This window comes from Phoenix dactylifera, chromosome 14, assembly GCF_051530095.1.
Source record: "Phoenix dactylifera cultivar Ajwa chromosome 14, Ajwa_hap1_PhDact_Kaust_v1.1, whole genome shotgun sequence".
In the NCBI taxonomy this organism is placed as follows: domain Eukaryota; kingdom Viridiplantae; phylum Streptophyta; class Magnoliopsida; order Arecales; family Arecaceae; genus Phoenix; species Phoenix dactylifera.
In genome coordinates this window covers 23,120,470-23,144,119 of record NC_143203.1, presented here as the reverse complement: position 1 = coordinate 23,144,119, position 23,650 = coordinate 23,120,470, and the positions used below count along the sequence as shown (strand labels likewise).

Here is a 23,650-nt window from a genome sequence, read left to right as displayed (position 1 = left end):
ATCTGGCCACGGACGGTGGCCACAGGGGTCGCGGCCGAGAGCTTCCTCCGTCAGGACGGTTGCCGCGCGGTTGATATCAGGACGGCGGGCTTCCGTGGGGTCACGGCGACCTCCGGCAGCGAGTCGAAGCGGCGGCGCTGGTGTTGTCGTCGGTGAGGGATGGAAGCGGTGGCCGCGATCGCGGTGACGGGTGGTCACGGGAACAGGGAACCTGCAAAGGTTTGTTTTTTTTTTTTTTTTTTTGGAAGGCTTGATGATGGAAGCGGGTGGTAGTGGGCAGTGGGAAGTCAAAGGAGAAAGGCGGAGGCGGAGGCGGTGGGGTGAAGCTGTGCAGCGGGCGTGGGGGTGACTATTCAAATGGCAGCAAAGAAGAAAGGCGCTGTGTAGGATCTGGGGCTTTGGCACAGGGGCAAAACCAGCCTTGCTCTGATACCAAGTTGATGCCGCACCAACTTAAATGGAGGCAGGAGAAGAGGGGAAGGGAAGGAGGAAGAAGAAGAGAAGAAGGAGAAGGGAGGAGAAGAGAAGAAGAGAAAACGTGGGGAAAAGAAGTCTTTTAATTCTGCATTAAACCCTAATCATGAAAATAGTTCCCTATATATAGGGCCCAGATACACAATTTGCATAAACCCCCTTACACAGAAATAAATCCTAATAAACCCACAAATAACACAAATAAACCACAACTAAGCCCTAAAATGCAAATAAGCCTATAAATAAAATAAACCACAATAAACCCTAAAATGCAAATAAGCCCAGAAATAAAATAATAAAATAAATATGCAAATAAACGGGTCTGACTCAATCCGGGGGCTCAGGATCATCTGGATGAAGGGCTCTGATGTCCCCATCAATTTGCAAGCAACATGTGACTAGTTTACATGAAATCAATTGAACATATAATCCCATGATCACTTAGCATGCATATATGATCAACAAGCACACTCCACCGCTACATGAAGAAATAACAAGCCACGTCTTAACGTTCATAAAGTCTCAAACTTATCCCTTGTAGATGCTAAAGTGAATTGGGTGCAATGAATAGTAATGGAAACAAAACCCAACTGGGAATTAAGTTTAAAAGGGACTCATAATTTAATTGATGGTCCTGAATACAGAGTAAAGGAAATAAAATGGAACGACTAGCCTTAAATGCTACATATGGACTTCCAAAACAAGCCATAGAAAATATAGATCACTTCTCGTATTAGTCTTTTTCAAGTGGCAAGTCATTAACTTCCTGAACAAATAATACTTAACAGAATTCAATGAGCAAACAATTACCTTCATTGGCTTCCAACATTCACCAAAGGCTCATTGAATATTGATAAAATAACTTGTGACCATCTTAGAACCACAGCAAGTTCGAGGCATTAATCTAAACCAAACATCTTTAATTATCATATAACCATTCTGATGCCAAGCATAAATTCACATCTTCCCCATAACAAAATGTGATCTACGGTAGGTTACGGTCCATGGCTCTTCTGGAGTAAACATATGTTTGAGAGGAGGCTTAAGCATGATCTACAGCTTAATTAAATTTCAAAATCAAACCTGAATTTCAATAACAGCGAACTAGCAAAGTAATCCTAAAAAATAAAAAATCGGTAATGGATCACAAGCATCTAGCTTAAGATTTAGGGAAAATTTATAGGTTTTCGTCCGAGCAACGTTACAAGCAGACATAGGGCATCATCACGCTTCGAGTGCGCTTCGCAAGCACTCTTGGCAAGTTTGTTTCGTATGCAAATCCTTGAGTTAATCCACTTCATGTGGCAAACAAACAACTAACAAGCATTGTGCTACAGATAGGTCTAATGCAGTGTGAATACATAACCACAAGCTAGGTTGATGAAATGAAAGAACCATTTATTTTTCAAAAGAAGCAGCAGAAGAACATTTCGGATAGAGAAGCATTGCTCAGACAACAAAGGTTGGTTTTCTCTCATCTTAGCAAAGCATCTAGGTATGGTAAGCCTCCAAACATGAGTACTTCAGTCATACAAGTCAATATAGTGTCATGCTGTTTGAGCATTGCCACAGTTTTTGTCTAAAATTTCTTGTACAAAGGCATCAAGGTTGATGGCTGATGAGCCAGCATCTCCCAATGCCCTGCGACACTTCTCCTTGAGCTCCTTGGCCCTTCTCCTTGGTTCCTTGCTCTCCAACGCATCCAAGTTCATCATGTAATGCACCACCTTCGCAATCTCTTCCCTCCCTACAACCTGCTCTTCTGACTCCTTTACCCTGACACCAACCTTCCAAACATCCACAATTAGCTTACTGTTTGGGAATTGATCCCATATCAAAGGGAAGGTAAGCATTGGCACGCCGGCAAACACACCCTCCATCGTCGAACTCCAGCCACAATGCGTCAAGAAACCACCGACGGAAGGGTGGCACAGCACCCTTAGTTGGTCACACCATGGCACCACCAAGGCCATCTCTGCACTCAGGTCTTGAAGAAGCTTACACTCTTCTCGCACGATCCATAGGAAGCGAACGCCACTTGCTTGCAGCCCTGATGCCATCTCTTCCATCTGAGTGCCAGAGATGGGCCAGAAGCTGCCTAAAGAAATGTAGAGAACCGAGCTTCTTGGTTGAGAATCCAACCACTTGACGACGTAGTCGCTCGTGGAGTTGGTGTCGCAGTGTGGATTGTCGAGCGTCATGTAGGGAATGGAGGGGCCTATTGGATAGATGGGGAGAGGGAGCTTGGACTTGAGAGTATCTATTGCATAGCTTTCAAGATCATAAAAAGTGGGGAGGAGGAGACCTCGAGCTACGTTGAACCAAGAGAATGATTGTATGAATGCCTTTAAGCTGTCTTGGGCAGACTTAATAGACATGATGGGCTTTGAAATAGGCATGTAGCTCAGAGCTTCCTCTTCTCTGCCTGTCAACATGGAAGAAACCAAAAGATGAGTTAAATGGTCAGCGTACATGTAGCATTGCTATCTTTGATTGATCTTTTTGCCACATTAACCTCGATTACTTTGCTCGTTCATTGCCCCTTCTTTTGTTGAGTGAGGAGAATATATAATTGTTGCCCCTTGATCCTAAGCAATTGCGGGGCAACCATGGATCAAGCCTCGGGTTTAAAATTTTTAATTGGGTTTCAGGCCAAATCTATGTAAAATTTGATCTTTTTTGTGCCCAAATCCGACCTATGATCAGTTTTAGCCATTGCATTGAGGAAGCATTTTTATATCTTTTAGAAAAACTCACTGTTACATATGTTAAAAAAAAAAAATGATGTTTTCCAACTTTGAGAATTAAGACTGTGTTTTAGGGTTTTAGATTTCCACCGAAAGAAAAGGGCTTAGACTTAAATTTTCTAATGAATTTAAAATTTTTAAATTTGAAAAACTTATTTGGTTTGCGAGAAGATTTTTTTTTTTTACTAGAATGTTTTTTTTTCTAAAAAGCTGATAACTGGATATATGATGCTTGGAAAAGTAGTTTTTTCATATTTGGTTGACCATAGAAAAATGGCACATTATAGAATCGCTTATGTTTGGTTGAGCATATATTTTTCTAGAAAAGTTATATAAAATACTTGTTATGCTCTTAATAAAGAAAAAGACCTCACTCCATTCTATCTACTCTATCTAAAAGCTTAATGGCGTATTTGAAAAACAAATACCCCAATTCTTAACCGGTGAGAATCGGATATTCCTATATCTCAAATAGGTTTTCTTTTCCTATAAAATATAAAAAAATTATTTCTATGAGAAAGCTACGTTTTAATCTCTCTTTTAAAAACTTTAACCAAATATAAGATTTTCCTCCATCTTTTCGTTAACCATACTTTTTCTCCCCCTCTCCTTGCGAATCAAATGAACCTAAGGTTGTCCATTTTACGTTATCATATTAAAAATATGTTACATATCTAGAACATGATATTTTTTTCTTTAAAAGTTGCATTATTAATAATTTTGAGAATCCAATGCATCATTAGTATTCGCTCAATTTGAATTCATATAAAAAATATGCCATTTAATCGGGCAAAGTGGTTGGTGAAAGTGACTTTTCTGAGTTGTTTTCTCTATTTTTTTAAAAAAAAAACTCTCGTTGGTTAAGGCGGCAAAGACATTTTAATTTTTTTTATTATCTCATTCGGTAGCCAGTACTCACGGACCCTTCTTTTTCTATTTTTGCACATCACGCTCTAAAGATACAAATGGGTCAGGTCGGGTCGCGTTATGAGTGGCCCCGACCTAACCCAATAGAAGATCAGGCTTTGACCTAATAGGTCATTAGAGTCGAGTCGAGCTATGTATTACCTAGCCTTAATCCAAAAAATTTGGGTCCGAATCAGCTCAAAACTTTATATATACTTGTCATTTCTTGTACTTGGTTTCTTTTGCAATGAGTAAAAACTACATAAAGCATGTTATGCAGGACCATAAAAGTGAAAGTGCCTAAGCATCAAGATCAATGTCATTACAAACTAATCTAATAAAGATAGCCTCAATCTTATTAGCTACCAAAAAAATTTTCTGTTCATGTATATAATACTTTTCTTTGAGTGGAAAAGAATTGCATCTATACTAATTCTTTTTACTCAACAATAATATCTCATAAATTTATTAGAGTGCATCTATTACTATTTTTTCTAAACATACTACTAAAAAAGCATGCATGGGCTAAAATGAGGAATATAGTTTTGATAATGACGTATAACAAAGTTCAACCGCTGCAAAGAACTCATCATGAATCCATCTTTTTTCACATAACAAAATTGTAATCTATTTTGCCTTCATTAATCTGAATTTTCTTCTTAGGAAAATAGTCTTCCCATTTAATATAACTAACTTTGTCACGCCCCGGACCCGGATCCGTGACACGGCCGTACTATTGCCGACTACCGCCCACAATAGCACGCAATCTCGTACAGGGGTAACAGGTAACCAATAGATTTCAAACTTTCATATATTAAAATATTTGTATTACAACCTTGAAGATTGATACCAAAAATACAGAACTTCTATGATGTTCAAATGTACAAAAGTGTATATGCTTCTCCAAAAATAACGAAGCTCTGTAACAAAATAAAAATATATCTGATGGCGATCACTGGTGAGGATCTGAAAGAAAACGAAAAATAAACAGACATTAGCTACACGGCTCAGTAAGTAATCCTGCATAATCCTATCGGATCGACTAGTAGGCTAAACATGTTTATCAGGGTTTGAGAAGCTGATATGCATGTTAATCCAACAATTTATCATGGCATAATATATATGCGAATTAAACAGGGCAGTATTGCAAGTCACAAAATTTTCACCAAAATATGCATATCTAACCGTGCCCCCGGCATGCCGTGGTCCATTCTCTCGGATGCTACTGCGAAGTCCATTCGGCCACTGGCGGGGCCAGCTAGTCATTCTCGGCCACTGGCGGGGCCAGCTAAGTCATTCTCGGCCACTAGCAAGGCCAGCTCAGTTGCATTCGATCAGTAGCATCTTTGAGCCCATTATAGTGCCTCTTGGCTAGCTAAGACTATACAAACATACATGCATGATTAAAATATCAGCATAATCATGTTGCATACATGGCCATAGCTTCTGAGATCAGGCAAGTTACTTATGCATCGTAACATATCATGCATGAAACATATATACTTAAAAAAAATGCTGAGAAAACATTAATAACATGACATGATCTATAACAGAATTAGAACAGGTTACTTACAATAAGTTGTTATCAATTCTTTGAGTCCGGACGATGAGTCTTTAATTCCTAGAACCATATTATAAGACTCATATTATCCTCTATTTATCATAAGTTTTAGCCCAATTGAAGTAAATTTGAGTCTACCAGGCCTAATCGGGCCTCTATGGGAAAGGTTGAGCCTGATTTGTGGTTAAGTCCATTTTTTCCTAGCCAATTTGGCCTTCTGCCAATTTAATTGGGCCTGATTTAGAGCTAATTGGGCCTGCTGGGGTCAACCTGTTATGAACATGGTTCGGACCCAGCTGAATTGAGTTTAATTGGGTTCAAATTTAGCCCAATTTGCTTAATTTGGGTTCATTCAGGCTTGGTCGGGTTCAGACCCAATATCAATTAGGCTTAATTGACCCGTTTAATTCGATTGGGCTTGGATCAACCCTACATTGGGCTCACCCAAACCGATTTGAATCATTTGGGCCTAACGGGTTTCGGATCCGGACTCGGATCCGACCCGCTAGGCAACCCGTTAAGGCCCCTCTTTTTTTTTCTTCTTCCGGGAGCTTCCGGAGGCTTCGGCCCCTTTCCACCCGTGGCTTTCTCTCTCCTTCGGTTCCCTCGTCTTCCTCGTTCTCCCTTCGTCTCCACCGAAACCCACCTGCTCCGGCCAAAACCCTCCTCGGCCTCCTCCTCTTCCGTTGCCCTTCTTCTTCCCTTGCCGCCTTCTGGTTCTCCCCCTCCTCTCGCAGGCGATCGGGGAGACGAGGCTCCCGATCCACCGGCCGGAGTGGTGCTCCCCTTTCGGGGCGGCGGCGGTGGGAGGCCGACTCTTTCCTCCTTCTCCGAAGTGATGCCGGAGGAGAGGAGAAGAGCCAGGAGGTGGGATCGAGGCCGATCTCCTCCGGGAGGACCTCACCGGCTCCGACCATGGCGAGGTAAGGCCGTGGTCCGAGGTAAGTACTTGTTCTCTTCTCTTTTTTTTTGTTCTTCTTCCTCTTTTGTTTTCTTCTTCTCCCTTTTTCCCCCTTTTTCTTGTGAAAGTCGCGCCACCACCTCTCGGCCGGCAGAGAGGTGGGGCTCGGCTGAGGCTGGCAGCCTTGAGGCCGCGTCGGTCGCCGGCACGGCAGACCCGGCGGCCCTTGGCTGCCCCTCAGCCCTCGGGCAGCCACGGCCGGGGCCTGTCACCCGCAGGCCGAGTCCGGCTGGGCTCGGCCTGGGTGGCGTTGGGCTCGGCTTGCGCCGTTCTCAAGCCAGCCCGCGGCCTGTGGGTCCGGCCGCAGTGGCCCTCCTCCTGTCTCTCTCGTGCCGGTTTCCTCCCCTCTGTGCCGGTCTCCTCCCCTCTGTTTCATCAATGAAACAGAGCGGAGAATACCCCACAGAGGGGTGTCTCCACCCTTTCCTTGCCTAAAAAACCTACTTACAGGGCCCTTACCTTGTTGTGGCCGGTCGAACTTGTGTAGTAACACTTTGGTGTGCTCCCTCCTTCCTCTCCTAGGGCTGCGGGGTACCTTCTCCCTCCAGCTCCAGGGCCTAGCTCTCTAGTATAGAAATTTCAGGAGGTTAGAGGTTTAGGAGGGTATAGTCAAAAACCAGCGGGCTTTAGGGGTTTACAAACTTGGCTTAGGATTTGACCCTGAAGGAGAGGTGGCATCCTCTCCTTTCTCAGTGCCCCAGGAGCCACCAGCTGCCCCTCCCCTTCAGGCCAGCTCAGGGCTCAGCTGCCGAGGGAGGAGGAGGTGGCGGGCTCTGGTTGTGCATGCCTGTGGGGGTCTCTCCGTTAGCCATCTGGTGGTCCTGTCCTTTCAGCCCTCGGGGAAGATGGCAGACTGCTCTTCTTGGGCCTGCAAGGCCTGTTAACCCCTTACCCTGGCTCAATACCCTTCAACTAGGCCCTACAGTATTGGGCCCGGTCTGTATTGGACCTGTTGGTGGAAAAATGGACCACCCCACAAATGTAATTATAGCACCCAAATCCATCAGCAAGCTCGAGCTCATCCTAAGTGATGGAGCTCTTCCGCTCTCGAGCTCATAGACCAGAGAGCTGAGACCAGAGAGCCGAGACCAGAAGGCCGAGACCAGAAGGCCGAGACCAGAGAGCCGAGACCAGAGAGGCGAGACCAGAAGGCCGAGACCAGAAGGCCGAGACCAGCAGGCCGAGCCCATGCCTTAGCCAAATATCCAATTTCCACCTAACCCTCTAAGGGACCTGACAACTCCACTATAACCTGCCACTATCTCCAAGCCATCAAGGCATAAGATCTTCGCAGGTATTCGGCACGACCTGCCATTAATGCACGAGACTCTCTCAAGTCTCCGATGCACTCAGTCATTTAATGAACACGGCCCAAGACGATCTCCGGATCACTGAACCATCAGAACGTATGGCTCTCCCTGACCGCCGGTTCATTTGGTAATAAATGCACTTACCATCCACAGACCCCAGGCCCGCTACGGCCGGCGGTTCAACCACTCCAACAGGTCCGATCGACCGTGACAACTCCCTGGTTCCGGTCTGATTCGGCCCCGTTTTCCACTACGCCATAAATGGGCCAAATCGTGCCCAATTATTACAAACAGGGACAAACCTCCTGTCACCTCCCAGGTAACAAAAATCCTCCTATAAAAGGAAACCTGGGGGGAAAAGGGAGGGGGGACCAAAAACAAGAGGACAACAAAAAACGAAAACAGATCCCCGGGACTGAACCCGCCGGGAAGCACAGACACAATTGAGGACATCATTCCCTTCGTCTTCTTGATCTGATAAAATACTGTGTCTTCTCCATATACTCTCTTCCCTGCTCTCTCCACATACTTGCCCCCACTGACTTAGGTATCGGAGGGCCGGCGCCGGGGAGCCCGGCCACCGGTTTTCCTTGGCCCCCTCTGACTTAGGCATCGGAGGGCCGGTGCCGGGGAGCCCGGCCACCGGTTTTCCTTGCAGGACTTGCACACCCCCCCGCAGCGGAGGACGCAGCCAGCCGGCGCACCGCCGTCCACCCCCTGCAGCAGCGGAGCTCCTCCTTCTCCGGCTTCACGGCGGCCCCCGGGTCCAATTTCCAGCAACAGTTGGCGCTAGAGGAAGGGACCGAGTTCGCTGCTATGAAGCTAAGAAGCAAAGGGGCTTCCAATGCCTCTCGACGTCCTCCACCCAGTCCTGAGTATTCCGTCCGGAACTCACCACCTCCGGTTGAGTCAGTTCATCAAGTTCGACGACACTTCGACGCCATTCGACGCCATTCGACGACATCCAACGCCATTCGACGCCATTCGACGACACTTCGACGACATTCGATGCCATTCGACGCCATTCGACGACATCCAACGCCATTCGACGACACTTCGACGACATTCGACGCCATTCGACGCCATTCGACGATATTCGACGACATTTAACGCCACTTCGACGACATTCAACGACATTCAACGCCATTTCGACGACATTCGACGTCTTCTACGACAACACGCCCCGATCTGAGTGGGGGCACCCTGCTGAGTCGACCTGAAGCACTTAACTCCAACTGCATGAGAGGTACCCATTTACTTAATGTTTCTACATTAATGTCTCTACATTGTCTATCCTATTCTTGGACTTTTCTCTGCCGACGTCCCCAAAGAACGGAGTCCGAGCAGAGAAGCGTCTTCAGTCGCCTCGGCGCAAGGACGCACACGGTACAAGGTACCCATTCATTTAATGTCTTTACATTATTTTATTCTTGGACTTTTCTCTGCCGACGTCCCCAAAGAACGGAGTCCGAGCAGAGAAGCGTCTTCGGTCGCCTCGGCGCAAGGACGCACACGGTACAAGGTACCCATTCATTTAATGTCTTTACATTCTCATTTATCTTTACTTGGATTCTTCTCTGCCGACGTCCCCAAAGAACGGACTCCGAGCAGAAAAAGCGTCTTCAGTCGCCTTGGTGTAAGAACGCTCACAGCACCAGGACGATCGATGACTGAACTACTTCCTTCGCCCGAGCCAAAAAGCAGCTCGGACTCGGAAGTCGGGGGGTAGTGTTGGTGGAAAAATGGACCACCCCACAAATGTAATTATAGCACCCAAATCCATCAGCAAGCTCGAGCTCATCCTAAGTGATGGAGCTCTTCCGCTCTCGAGCTCATAGACCAGAGAGCCGAGACCAGAGAGCCGAGACCAGAAGGCCGAGACCAGAAGGCCGAGCACAGCAGGCCGAGCCCATGCCTTAGCCAAATATCCAATTTCCACCTAACCCTCTAAGGGACCTGACAACTCCACTATAACCTGCCACTATCTCCAAGCCATCAAGGCATAAGATCTTCGCAGGTATTCGGCACGACCTGCCATTAATGCACGAGACTCTCTCAAGTCTCCGATGCACTCAGTCATTTAATGAACACGGCCCAAGACGATCTCCGGATCACTGAACCATCAGAACGTATGGCTCTCCCTGACCGCCGGTTCATTTGGTAATAAATGCACTTACCATCCACAGACCCCAGGCCCGCTACGGCCGGCGGTTCAACCACTCCAACAGGTCCGATCGACCGTGACAACTCCCTGGTTCCGGTCTGATTCGGCCCCGTTTTCCACTACGCCATAAATGGGCCAAATCGTGCCCAATTATTACAAACAGGGACAAACCTCCTGTCACCTCCCAGGTAACAAAAATCCTCCTATAAAAGGAAACCTGGGGGAAAAAGGGAGGGGGGACCAAAAACAAGAGGACAACAAAAAACGGAAACAGATCCCCGGGACTGAACCCGCCGGGAAGCACAGACACAATTGAGGACATCATTCCCTTCGTCTTCTTGATCTGATAAAATACTGTGTCTTCTCCATATACTCTCTTCCCTGCTCTCTCCACATACTTGCCCCCACTAACTTAGGCATCGGAGGGCCGGCGCCGGGGAGCCCGGCCACCGGTTTTCCTTGGCCCCCTCTAACTTAGGCATCGGAGGGCCGGCGCCGGGGAGCCCGGCCACCGGTTTTCCTTGCAGGACTTGCACACCCCCCCGCAGCGGAGGACGCAGCCAGCCGGCGCACCGCCGTCCGCCCCCTGCAGCAGCGGAGCTCCTCCTTTCCCGGCTTCACGGCGGCCCCCGGGTCCAATTTCCAGCAACAGGACCCAGACATTACAAACTTAATCCTTAATACAGCATTCATGCCATTTGACAATCATAAAAGACAATCTCTTCTATTTCTCTCGTCCAAAATCAAACGGGTCGGGTTGAACTGGGTGAGAATTTTGTAAACCTAGACTTGACCTAGCAAATAAAAGCAGTCCAATTTTAAAACCCAACTTGGCCCCACGGATTCTTTAAATCAGGTCGGATTGGATGTAAGGTCAACCCAACCCATTTAAAGCGTTATTAGGCTCCATAATCATTCCATTAATGAATGAAGATCAAAGAATAATAAAACATGAGCATTAATTGTTCCCTGCCCGCCTAACTCCAGCCGGACGCATCCGGCCGTATATTATATGATGGACGTACCTGATAAGTCGACAGGCGTTTGGGCCCCATCGTCGAGCTCGCCAAAACGACACAAGGCTAAAAGCACGGAAGCCGCTTCCGTCCAAAACGACGTCACCGGAATACTCCTCCGCCTCCCGATCTCGGCCGCCCACACGAGGTTAGCGTCCACTACGATGGAGTCAACCGGCGGCTCGAGCCGCTCGAGGAGCCGCTCGACGGGCTCCTCCATCCTGGTGTAGACGGCCTGGACGAAGCCTCTCAAATCGGCTCCGCGGCTCCGTTCGGAGGGGATGACGTTGGGGATGGAGACGAGCCGGAGGTTGGGCGGCGGTGGCGAGGCGGAGCCGGAGCCGAGCAAGCCGAGCCACTCCTCGGTGAGGACGACGGAGACGAGGAGGCCACGGGAGGCGAGGAGCCGGCACAGGCTCATCATGGGATTGATGTGGCCTCGGCCGGGGTACGGGATGGCAGCCACGTGGCACCAGGGTAAGATCTGGTCCGCTCGATTGGGTTCCATAGGGTGGGAAACGGAACAGCGGCAACTTCTATTCCTGGGGAGGCTTCAAGTGATTATGGTAGGATTAATGTATACAGGCCGTGGGAACCGGGAGGCTCGAAGTTTCTGCGCACGCGTTGCAGACTTCTTCAAATTTATATTAGAATATAGAATGTGGGATTGGTGAATGCACCTCTACTTTTGATTGCTATGTCATTTTTTAATTAAAAAAAATGAAACAGAGGGACAGAGACTTAGCATGATGCCAAACAAACTAGGCTTGCAATGTGATAGTTGATTACTGTACAGTACACATTTGGCTGATATGAAGCTCCTATTTATTCACTCTAATGGGTGAACCTACAATTGGGTGATAGTTGATTCCTACTATTTAGTGAACCTCGATTGCAGTCCTAAATCAAGATGGGTGCATTTTTCCAGTTTGCTGGTTTATGACCTTTGTTTTAGATTTTCAAGCAGCTTGAAAGTCTTCTAACAAAAAAAAAACAAGCAACTTGCAGGTCAATTTGATACGGCGCCTACCTCCTTGGAATGTACTCTAGTTTGAACAATGGACTGATTCTAAGTTTCTCCTTGTAAAGTGGTACTTTTGTTTGCATTCTCCAACCACTTATTTGTGAGCGGACAAGGCTGATTCTAAAGGCATATTTGGTTAGAAGAAGTTAGACTCTAGAATGGGAATGAGTCACTCCAGTTCCAGCCATTTAGTTGAGAGGAGTCCCACTTCAATTTTGATCCCAAGAGAAATAGAAGTGTTGTAATCCTGCAAAATCCAATCACAACTCTCTCTTAACATTTAAATCTCATTACAATTTCGATTCCAATTTCAATCACAAATAAAATGCATCAAAGAATATGGCCATTCCAATTTAGTCCGACCCTAATTTTGGTCGTGAACCAAATGCATCCCAAGTTCATAAAATATGCTTTTGTTTGAACTATGGACCGATTCTAAGTTTCTCCAACCACTAATCTTTGATCAAACGACACATAGGATTAATTCTAAGTTTAGCCTTATAATGTACTTTTGGTTGAACAATAGACTAATTCTATCTTTCTCCAACCACTTATCACGGGCAAATGACGCATAGGATAGGCTAGGGGTATATTTAGTTGGGAAGAACTGAGTTTTAGATTAAAAATAAATAACTTTTATTTTAACCATTTGGTTGGAAAGAGCCTATTTTATTTGATTTTAGAAAAGAATAAAAATATTTCAATCCTCTAAAATTTAATTTTAATTTTTTTTAATATTTAAATTTTATGCTGATTTTGATTCTGATTTCAAGGATGAACCAAATACATCGTAAAATATGGTCATCGTAAACCAAATGCACTATCCTAGACGTAGATGTAGGCAAGCATTTACGAATGTGGCATGAATGACTTGTTTAAATGTGCATATGACCCGGTTGTTTGAAGCTGCTCTGGGGGCGTCATAATGGCGTCATGTCAAAAAACGAAGGAGTTTTTTTTTTTTTTTTTTTTTTTTTTTGGTCAAAAATAGGAGGGGAGGGGGAGGGACCAGCCCACCCGCGTAGCAGCCCCATTACTGGGCCCCCCTTCCACTAGGGAATGTTCGATACAGGTCGCAGGTTTCGCGTGCCTTCCCCGACCCGTGGGCTCACCCCACTGGGTTCACCGCCTCACGTGTGGGTACGTCACCCCAGCGCCACCTTGGTACAAGAGGAAGGAAAGCATAACCGCCAACAAGCCAGCCGGGCGTGGGGCATCCGGTCCCCTAATTTAATCGACGCCCGCGCGTTTCGAACCCGGGCAACTTGGGCGGAATTATCGCCCCCTTACCACCAGGCTACTACCTTGGTGGCAACGAAGGAGTTTTTTTGGTCCATAAAATAGGAAGGAGTTTGACCGAGCATTTCAAAGGTCTCTTTGGTGCGTTGGGGTCATCCTTCTTACACATTGAAAACCTTTGGCCTGTGTCCTACCAACATTCTCTTTTATTTAATCTTTAAATCTCTTTAAAGGAGACAATTCAACAAAGTAAACTCACAAAAGGATGAACATAGCAATTAATTCATTTAAGCTTAGGGTTGACAGTGGGTCGGATCATATCCAACCGTATCTATTTTTGTATCCAATTCAGATCAAATTTAGATACTATTTTTTCAGTCTGCTTTGATCCAGATCCGGATTTGGATAGATAGTTCAAAATCTTTCAAATACGAATACTGATACACATAATTTTTCTAGATTTGGATCCGGATTTGGATATTTATATAACAAGAGTAAGTGAAAAGAAGAAGTTTAAATTAAACTAAACCAGAAAACCAATTAAGTAATTAGCTAAACCTAAATTAAAAAAAATAGATATAGGATGACTATCACTTATGATAGTAACTCAAATACGAAATATTCGTTTTGAATAAAATTCGTCGAATCGCCCTGCACGACTGAAAGACTCTCATTCATATGTTTAGTCTCTCTTTCCTCTTTGTCGTCTTCAAGCAACTAGGATTTCGAAGGTTCCGTCTATTTTCTAGTTTTCATCCGGCGATTGCAACCGACTACAGCCATGAGATACTTTGGAGGCACCATCGATCCCGTCAACTTTGGTGATAAGCAACTTTGAGCACTGCATCCTTTCTAAAATTGTTAGTTTTTATTATTGATAAAAGATTATTAAAATTATATTTTTTAATTGAATTCTTTCTTTATGATCATGTCTTTAATACTTGTTTTCATCATTGAATTTTGCATCAAGTAATATGAGCAAAAGAATAGGCAAAATTCAGGTTGCACATGGGTAGATCTTAGTTCTCGAACAAGGTGGTGCTACATGGCAAATCAATGTAAGGCCTTGAGATATGGCGTTGCCGGCTATTGTTGCCACCCTTTCGGTCCTATTTCGAATGAGCTAGAAAACTCAGAATTACCAAGGAACTCCATTGGTCGAGGCATAGGGTGTATCCTCAAGCTTACTTGAGCAAGGCTTGCATCGGGCATGCCACCGACATTAAGTTAGTCAGAAAGATATGGATCGAAAGAGAATAGAGAGTAGTGTGGTCTAGATATCTTGATCTTCAAGAACTTTCGCCACCGTTATACTATCATTTGAAGAAGATGGAAATGGATGGAGGGATAGCATAGGATTATAGTAGAAAGGTGTAAAACAAGGCTACGACAGGGATGCAGTATTAGACTAAGTAAGAATATAGGGTTGGACTATAGTAGATAATTTAAGTTATGCCTATTTTTAAAATAAATGTCTAAGATAAAGATAATAAGAAAAATATTTTTGATTGGATTGATTGTCGAAGGATCCATACAAAGTATAATTTTATTTATTTAAACCTGCTAATCAGTCAAGCTCCACCGCATTCTGTTCTTCCAGTTAATCGGAAAAAAAAAAAATCAAATACAGGCCTCAACTTGGTCCACTCAATGCTGAACCTTTCGATGATGTCCAATCAATGGCACAACCATTCGCATTGATGCTTCAAGATTTGATGCGATGTTTCACGTGGACACTATGGGTGATAAGATGAGCATCCAAACATCTGTGGCTGACTACCAAGTTGGTAGCATGATGGGAACGAAACTTTGATTTCAACGGAGTGGCCCAGATTCAAAACGTGCGGGCGTTAATTAAATGCAGAGACCGAATGCCCCCGGTCTAGTTCGTCTGGTGGAGTCGCTATATAGTCTGTCGTTATTTAGGTGGTGCTGCTCTGCTACAGATGGGAAGGATATGAGTAAAAAATGTTCTACCCGCATCGAACACTCTCTAGCGGGAAGAGGGCCAGTGGAGGTTACTACGCGGTGAGATTCTCCTTAGCCTCCTCTACCCTTTTGTCCTAGAAAAAAAAAACATCTGTGGCTGGGCCCTGATGAATTGGAGATTGGGAAAGGAACGTCTTTCTAATGGAAGCACAAAAATCTTTGCTCGTGCTATTTTTTTCCCTCTTTCAACTAAACACATCAATCTACTAATTAAGTTTATTATCATTGGGTTTTGCTTTTCTGTGGGCTTCATGCTACACTTAACTAGATGAGTCCACAGAGAGCTAGCGTTGTGGCAAAATCCAGGGACAATGTTCATCACTCAACCACACTTAACATGCATGATGGAATGCCCAGAGCTTGTGCTTTGCATTCTCACTCATATGATCGAAATGCATCATTCATGCCAATAATTGAGGCAGAAAGATTAAATATTTTTATGTTATACTCTTGCACTGTAATTTAGAAAAGATTCTTAACAGCTAATTCTCTGAATTCCACCAAACATTTGTTAAAGATCGGACTGGAAAGTAGGATTCGTGGATAAACTTCACTGAGGGTAGTTCCATTGCACCTTAAACCTCACCTGAAAAATAGTTAAAGAAGGAACAAAAAAGAAACTCTATTATAAGGCTAATTATTTCCATGCAACGGATGCCCCTTGCACTAGTATTATTACAGTGCCAAGTCTGCGACGAGATGGTCTCGCACGGGAAGCATGTATATAAAAAAGTCAATGAAGCAGCATATTGGATCGCCTTCTATATAGCTATGAAGGAGTAAGAGTTATTTGGTGCGCTTTGAACATGTTATTTTTTGACTTTTTAGCCTGTATGGTGCATCCCTTCAAGCAAAATAAAATAAAATAAAATAAAAAATAAACGCCATACTATTATACCACCCTCGCACAACAGCAAATATCTCCACACGTGCCAAAGGAAATTAACCATAAATCTCACGCGATAAATCAGGAGAGACGAAGAAACCCAAAGCAAGCAAACAAAAAGAAAGAAGAGCAGACGGAGAAGACGAGGAAGATATCCACCGCGAATCCCTCTTTCTCTCTCTCCCCAAATTCCATCAACCAAGAGAGAAGAATAAATGGTAGAGATATCAAGAATGGTAGGGATGAGAGAAGGAACGGAGGAGGAGGAGGAGGAGGAGGAGGAGGAGTCGAATATCAATAGCAACAACAACTGGTTCGCCAGCTGGGAGGATGAGCTGCCGAAGCCGGAAGAGCTGATGCCCCTTTCACAAACTCTGATCACCGCCGACCTCGCACTCGCCTTCGACCTCCCCTCCCCCGTTCACGCCGCGGCCGCCCCCCGCCCCGACCCAGACTCCGGCGGCGGCGGAGGCGGTGCCGGAGACGAGGGGGCGGCGGCGCGGACGCTGAAGCGGCCGCGGCTGGTGTGGACGCCGCAGCTCCACAAGCGGTTCGTGGACGCGGTGGCCCACCTGGGGATCAAGAACGCCGTCCCCAAGACCATCATGCAGCTGATGGGCGTCGAGGGCCTCACCCGGGAGAACGTCGCCAGCCACCTCCAGAAGTACCGCCTCTACCTCAAACGCATGCAGCAGTCCTCCTCCTCCTCCTCCTCCGCCTCTGCCGCCCTCGCCGGAGGCCACATCTCGGCCGCGGACCACCAGCTCTTCGCCAGCGGCCCTGTCCCCCACCACTTCCTCAGCCCCCGCGGCGCCACCGGACCCGACCCGTCCTTCGTGCCGCTTGTCCCCGTAAACCCACTCCACCACCATCATCATCACCACCAGATCGGGCAGCAGTACTACTATCAGAGGCAGATGGGGCATTTCGGATCGGTGGCGAGCGGCGGCGTCGGTGGTGGTGGGGGTTTCGATCACCGGTTCCTGTCGCCACCGCTGATTGGGATGCAACATATGGGAGTGGAAATAGGGATGGGTTTCCCGCCGGCGGCTTCTTCATATGGGGTGGAGGAATTGGACTCGGGAGAGAGGGGAGGCGGAAGGAGGGAGCTGACTCTTTTTCCCACAGGTGATGATTAAGCGAGTCTCCCAGGTAGTCTTCGCTCATTCTACATCTAATCATAAGTAGTCGGGATATGGGGAAGGTTGAGGTTTTGAGGGAGGGAGTATAAAGGATACAAAAGAAAAGTGTTCTGGGATTCGTGGAGGGTTTCTTTTTCCATTTTTCCATTGTGATTGCCATCTCTATTGTCGTTGTTTCTGTTCGTGTTTTTATTTTTGTTCTTGTTGTTGTTCTTCTTCTTGTTATTGTGATCAGTAGGTAGTTATAACTAATATTGCCTCGAAATTGAATGGACTTACGTATTGGAGCTCCAGTGTAGTTTCTTATCTCCAATCTAATGTTGGCTATCATAATTGGGGATAGTATCAGAATTAGGGTTTTGATTGAAACTGGTTGCTTCATTCTGTGGATAGTTAAGGAAAAAGCGATGGTAGTCTTCTTGGCCAAGTAAGGTTACATTCCTCGTTGAAACACATCGAAGACAGGGGAATGCTTAATTAGTGTTTATTTGGTTGGTCTACACAGACTTGTGCACCTTTGATTCATTCTTAAGCTTTTGCCTTGTAGAGTTAAACATTGTAAAGTTGAACGGTGTTAGCTTCCATTTACTTAGTGTTTTCCATTGCTCTGAATTGCTTGACTTGAAAATTCTGTTGGGAAATTATGAATATTGTCTGAATGTTTTACCGTACAGGTGGCTTTTGCTCTTTTTATTTGAATGTGATAGTGAAGTCCTACCGGGGTAGTTCCTCCTACTTTTAGGTGCTTTCAACGGTTCAAAAATACAAATTTGTAAATTTAATTTTGTTTAGCTCAAGAATTTCCATGCCATTTATCCTTTACATATCTATATTGAAATCTATGATATAAACTTCCATAACGCAATAGTTGTCAGTCAAAACAATTCATTGGTGGTCTTCTATGGAATTTTCCAGTGAATTCTTAGGAATAGATATGGATTTGAAAGAGACAGTGCAACAGATTCGACCAGAAGCAATATGACAGAGTTTGGTTGTGCTCAAGGTGTATTGTTGATGATGCTGATATCATTTAATTCATAACGTAGATGTTACATTCTGATACAGGTAAAGCATATGCGAACAACACCCATGCCAAAATGTTCATCTAGGCCAATTGATCCTTTTATCGAGAATTATTCTGCATACGCTTGATTTTCGGTGATGTTTGAATTTATTTAGAACTTTGCATAGTCTTCATGAAGTTGGTTTTCACTTGTCTTGACTTTTTCATTTCATTTCTTGTTTTGTATTTTTAACATTTGAATATTTCTCTACTTCATGGTCAGCTATTATTCTCTGTGTTAAACATGTACTCTCAGGATGGAAGATATATGAACTAGGATGTTCCTGTCGATCTTCAATGTTATGTACCCTTTCCTCTGTTTTCTTGCCATAAAATTGAAGCACAGTATAGCAGAACATTTATAACAAACATACAGAGTATAGGATCAATTTCATAGCATCTCAGATAACATTTAGGTTATACTTCCTTCCATTGCAGCCTTACAAAACTCTAAAAACATGGCATCAATAACAGTTGTTTGGGGCGTTACCAGTCTCAGTGTTTCGACATTTTTTCCCTAAAATCTGTAACCTCAATTTTCAGGTGTGTAGCCCAGATTTTATGTTGTTCGGTTGACATTTTAGTCACTAGAGCAAGAACAGATACTAGAAAGTAGTCTAGGTTATATGCTGTCCACTTATGCTATTGCAAGCAAATAAGAATAGGTTTATTGACCTTCAAATAATATTCTTCAATGCATATGTGCAATTACAAGTTAGATCGACTAGCTTTCTTGCTCAAAATTGAGTTCAAGCAGTAAATAGTTATCCATCTTGTTAAGTGCTCATTTGAGATTTGATATATAAACCAGCATTTGCACAAGCATGAAACAGAAGTATACTTTATTAAAATAAAATATATTGTGTCAAAAATTAAATGACATAATGTCCAACTTGATGGATTTTTGTCCTTGATCTCAATTTTTACATAAGATCCTGACTTGCATTAACCCAATGTCAAACCAATGGGATAATGCTTGTTTCCTATTATGCTTTTTTCTTAGTTCCCGAAAATTATCTTGCTTAAATATGAGTTGGTTACTTCCAAGTTTTAAGTAAAGGAGTTTAAGTGATTTCAGTGTGCCTAACTAGCGGCGGATGTGGGTCTCTATAAGCACAGCACTAATGGTCAAAGAGGTAGAGTGTTTTAATTTATCGCTACTATAAACAAATGGAGCTTGACAGCTTATGGTAGTTGTAGGTTCAAGGTTACTTGATCTAATTATAATTCTTGGAAAAAAATAGAGAGTTCTTTCAGTCTTGGAGATTCATTTAGGAAATGAAAGGGTTGCATGTGGCAACCGTCACCTCAGTATGCTCTAAGTCACTGTATATATTTGGTATTCAGTTGCTCATGATCGTGACAGTTGGATATTTTATCACTTAATAAATCGTTATATATGACCTATTGGAGTATTATTTAATTTATCAATATTCAGATATTAAATTTTGGATGATGGTGTGGGTTTTGAAAGCAACCACATACAGTTTGCCTAGTATGGACTTCCTTCCAATGCATTGTGGTAGAGTCAAAGGTGCATTTTGACCTATCAATACTCAAAACAGTGGAATTCATCTAGTTACATTGTGAAAAACTGGTTCTGATCACTATGCTTGCTAACATGTAGGAGCACAAAGCATTCTTGTTTTTTAAATTTGGAAACAGAGGAATCTTATGAAATACAAGTATGTGGAACACTCAAGAGACTTAAACATTATGCCAGCTATTTGAGATACTGGAAGGAATCTAACCGATACCAATGATTGCTAAGGCATAAGATGTTTACTGTGTGTGCAAATGAGAACAGTTTAGGAACATACAAGTGATTTAATGCCTGCCAATTTGCATCATCCTAAACCTGAACTACTATTTCAGAGCAAGTAGCCTTTGTAAGAGGGTGAGCCCCTTATTTTTTGACTAATGAGGATTTCCATGGAGCTTGCAAGAGCAACAAGAGTTCTTAATGTAGATTATCTGCCTCGTTGGCATGTTAGTGTGGCTGGGAGACCAAGTGTGCCCAGGGATGTGTCTTCGTACGTAGCACTAGGAAAGCTGAGCCATGCACTAGGAACTGGTGTGCAAATGACATTCAGGCATGTAGTTGGAATAAAATCTGGACCATGACTTCGTGCTCGGGTTGGCTTGGAGCTAAAGACACTAGGAAATAAGTTAGTGGAGTTTTTGCTTCTCTTTCTTAGAGAAGCATAGTGATGGATGTTAACTACCAGCTTGTTGATTAGTTTAAATCACCAAACCTCAGATGCAATTCTAACTTCCATGAACTTCTGGTATCATTGTGGATTGATTGGGGATAAATTCATCTTGGTCTTTTGTCAGTGTATTACTCATATCTATTTAATTGTTGTTATTTAAGCAGGAAATATACAATAATTACTTTGATCTTCTACCCTTATTTCAGTGATTTTTTTTTAAAGCTCATTTAGCAAGATTTCCATCTTAACCAACTTGGGACAGTATCATAAGAGAACCAACTATGCATTAATGTCTGCTTATTGAAGACCAACTTTTTCTTTGTTTGCACTGAATATTGATGCCAGTCATCGATAGGGCAAGTCGATCCACATATTTCAAGATCAATCTTGAAATGTATTTCAGAAAAGATTTTCTGGGACCAATATGAAGAAGACATGAGTTTTATTTTCTGATGCTTTCCATTTGTCATGCCCACCCTAAATGGTTGTAGATAAAGTTTGATAGTTATGATTATGATTCTCTCCATATGTTTGGCTACATATTACCTATCCCAACGAGTCATGATGAATGTACCCATGTCGAGAAATGTCACTTAAACCAGGTAAGAACTGTTTTTGTATTTAAGAGCAGACAATAACAAATCTCACCTTTTAGATCCTTTTAACTAAAATGTTTTTAGCTAATGGAAGAACAACTAGGAGTGAGACATGTTTCCTGCGCTTTGGATTTATGCATTTTTCATGTAAAGCTGCTCTACTATGGGCAGCTTAAATGGATCATATGTGGTGAGCTCTGATGAATTCCAAATTTAGAGGGTGGAAGTTAGTAGAAGCAGGATTAAATATAAATTAGAGGGGTTTCATTATGAAGCAATACAGGGATAAGGAAGCAGGAACAAGCTCAGAATTGAGGGGTGGATTCAGCAACACAAGTTAATGATCTTGTTCTTATATTTACTTGATAATATGAGAGAGGGAGAGAGGGGCACTGATTTAAGGGGAGGTTGCAGGATTTATAGAAAAGATCAAATTTAGCTGGAATGGGCATGACATATAACCTAGCGGCTGCTTTGGCAAGATTGTGAACAACTGTTGTCGAACGAAAGCATCAGGATGTATATAATAACTTATTTGTCGGCAATTACTATAGACATAGAAGGATGAGGTTGCACATAACTTTAGCGGAGAGCATTGCCTTGTCCTAAGTGTAGATCAACAGCTGACCTAGCTGAAACCATTGGAAAGGTCTGCATTGGGAATAGATAGCACAATTATCAGGTCAGTGATTTCATTATATAAACTATCAAATTCAATAACCTCTTATTGAATGAATAATAATTGAACGTATGTGGCACATCTATTTTCCATTCTTCCTCTCTTGATATGTATCTCTATAATAAAATGTTAAATTCCAATCAGAAACAAAAATAAAAAATAAAAAGCCTTGCAAAAATGAGGAAGTTAAATTGAGCTGAACTCTCTTGATCTTTAGCTCAATAAGAGCAAAGAAGGGTTCAAGAAATTCAGTCAGTTTAGCAACAGCTGCTTTCATGGAGGCAGTTTAGCAACAGTTGCCTTTCATGACGTCATTGAACTGTAGGTTCCCAAATTGTCAAAAAATTAGGCTCTACATGTTTAAAGGGTGGGCATCTCTTGGATGCATGATAAATCTCCAAATATGCTGGACTGAAATTTCTTTTATTCATGTTTACATGAGGAGAAATATATATTCCATGAAACTCTAGTGCTGTATATCTTTAAGCCTTTGTAGCTTTTACACTGATCAAATTATATTGTTCGTCAAATTCTATTGGAAACTATCACTCAATTAACTTGTTATTGCTCATTGGATTCACTTTTGAAACCATCTTCATGTGTCATTTATCAGTACCCAGACGACGTATGAAACATAGTTGATAACGATAGTAATATGTGAGTGCATGATAAGAATGTAGTGGTCTGTGGTTAAGCTTGGTATAGATCCACTAGATGAGCTCTTACTTTTGGTAGCAAATGAGCTCTTTATGTCGCAATTTCGAAGCCCTTGAAATCAAATTTCTGCATATTGGATGAGATAGTTATAATATTCTGTAACTTTGAAAAATAATCGAAGTAACATTTTACCGTTTGCCCCATGTGTACTGTTCCAGTGTGGTAAAATGACCTGTAACCATTCAGTATTATTACTTTTCATGCCTTACAAAGCAAATGCCATCTCATTACCTCGGCTGTGCATGTTTTCTCGTATGCAAGTATATAACGATTCCAAGTTTTTAACTTACTTCCGAACTTTTGATGAACTCAACGTTATTTACACTCTCCCTGATTCTTCCCCCAGTTGAAAAACTCCTGAATGCAGAACTTGTGATCATCGGATGTGGGTGGCTGCGATGTCGTCAAGGCCCCAATGTCATGATTGTTGGATTGTGTGAGTGTTCGAAAATTATGGGTGTGCAGTACTAGTTCAGTATTCCAATGTGGTTTCGTTCTGGTTCATGGAACCTTTTGGGAACAGTAGAATAAATAGCAATAATGTGTCCCCTTTCCCGTTACAGTTTCATATAGATGCATATTGCCTCCCGGCTTCAGAGACTTTCTATCTTCTCAGCTTAAAGAACCAGAGCTTCGCCAGTGGTCAATGTGCTCCTGATCTTCTGCTCGCAGCCCGCAACTGTGCTTTGCCGGTATTTTTGCAAGGCCATCATATGGCATATTTGATGCGAAGAATAGAGTGGCAGCGTCGTTAAAATGCGTTCATAAGAGTAATAATTATTTGTGGGCGAGAGTCTAAGGCAAAGTCATTTTAAGTAACTGCAGACTTTGTGGTCAATCTGCAGCGGTTGCTGTACCCAGCGGCCCTCCGAGATTCACATCCTCGAGCAGCAAAGATCGAGTCGATGCCTTGTTTATATTTTACTCGGCTCAACAACCGATCTTTTAGGAAACGAGCGATCC

General features: G+C 43.4%; 1 protein-coding gene and 1 pseudogene across 1 annotated transcript; one reads left to right on the top strand and one right to left on the bottom strand.

Moving 5' to 3' along the window:
- Positions 1 to 1,855: 1,855 nt before the first annotated feature.
- LOC103705103 (UDP-glycosyltransferase 87A2-like) lies at positions 1,856 to 11,701 on the bottom strand. The gene is made up of 2 exons (XM_089927145.1): positions 11,149 to 11,701; positions 1,856 to 2,899 (listed from the first exon to the last, which is right to left on the bottom strand). Exons 1-2 carry the CDS (start codon positions 11,645 to 11,647, stop codon positions 2,022 to 2,024), a joined length of 1,377 nt encoding a protein of 458 aa, XP_089783271.1. The 5' UTR covers positions 11,648 to 11,701; the 3' UTR covers positions 1,856 to 2,021.
- A 4,628-nt stretch (positions 11,702 to 16,329) lies between these two features.
- On the top strand, positions 16,330 to 17,712 carry LOC120112711 (transcription factor MYBC1 pseudogene; annotated as a pseudogene).
- The last annotated feature ends 5,938 nt before the right edge of the window (positions 17,713 to 23,650 follow it).

Excerpts from the sequence above, each read along its gene's own strand:
- LOC103705103 (XM_089927145.1), bottom strand. The coding sequence starts at position 11,647 with ATGGAACCCAATCGAGCGGACCAGATCTTACCCTGGTGCCACGTGGCT. Across the intron at positions 2,900-11,148 it reads AACGCCTGTCGACTTATCAG|GCAGAGAAGAGGAAGCTCTG; the intron begins GTACGTCCATCA and ends CCATGTTGACAG.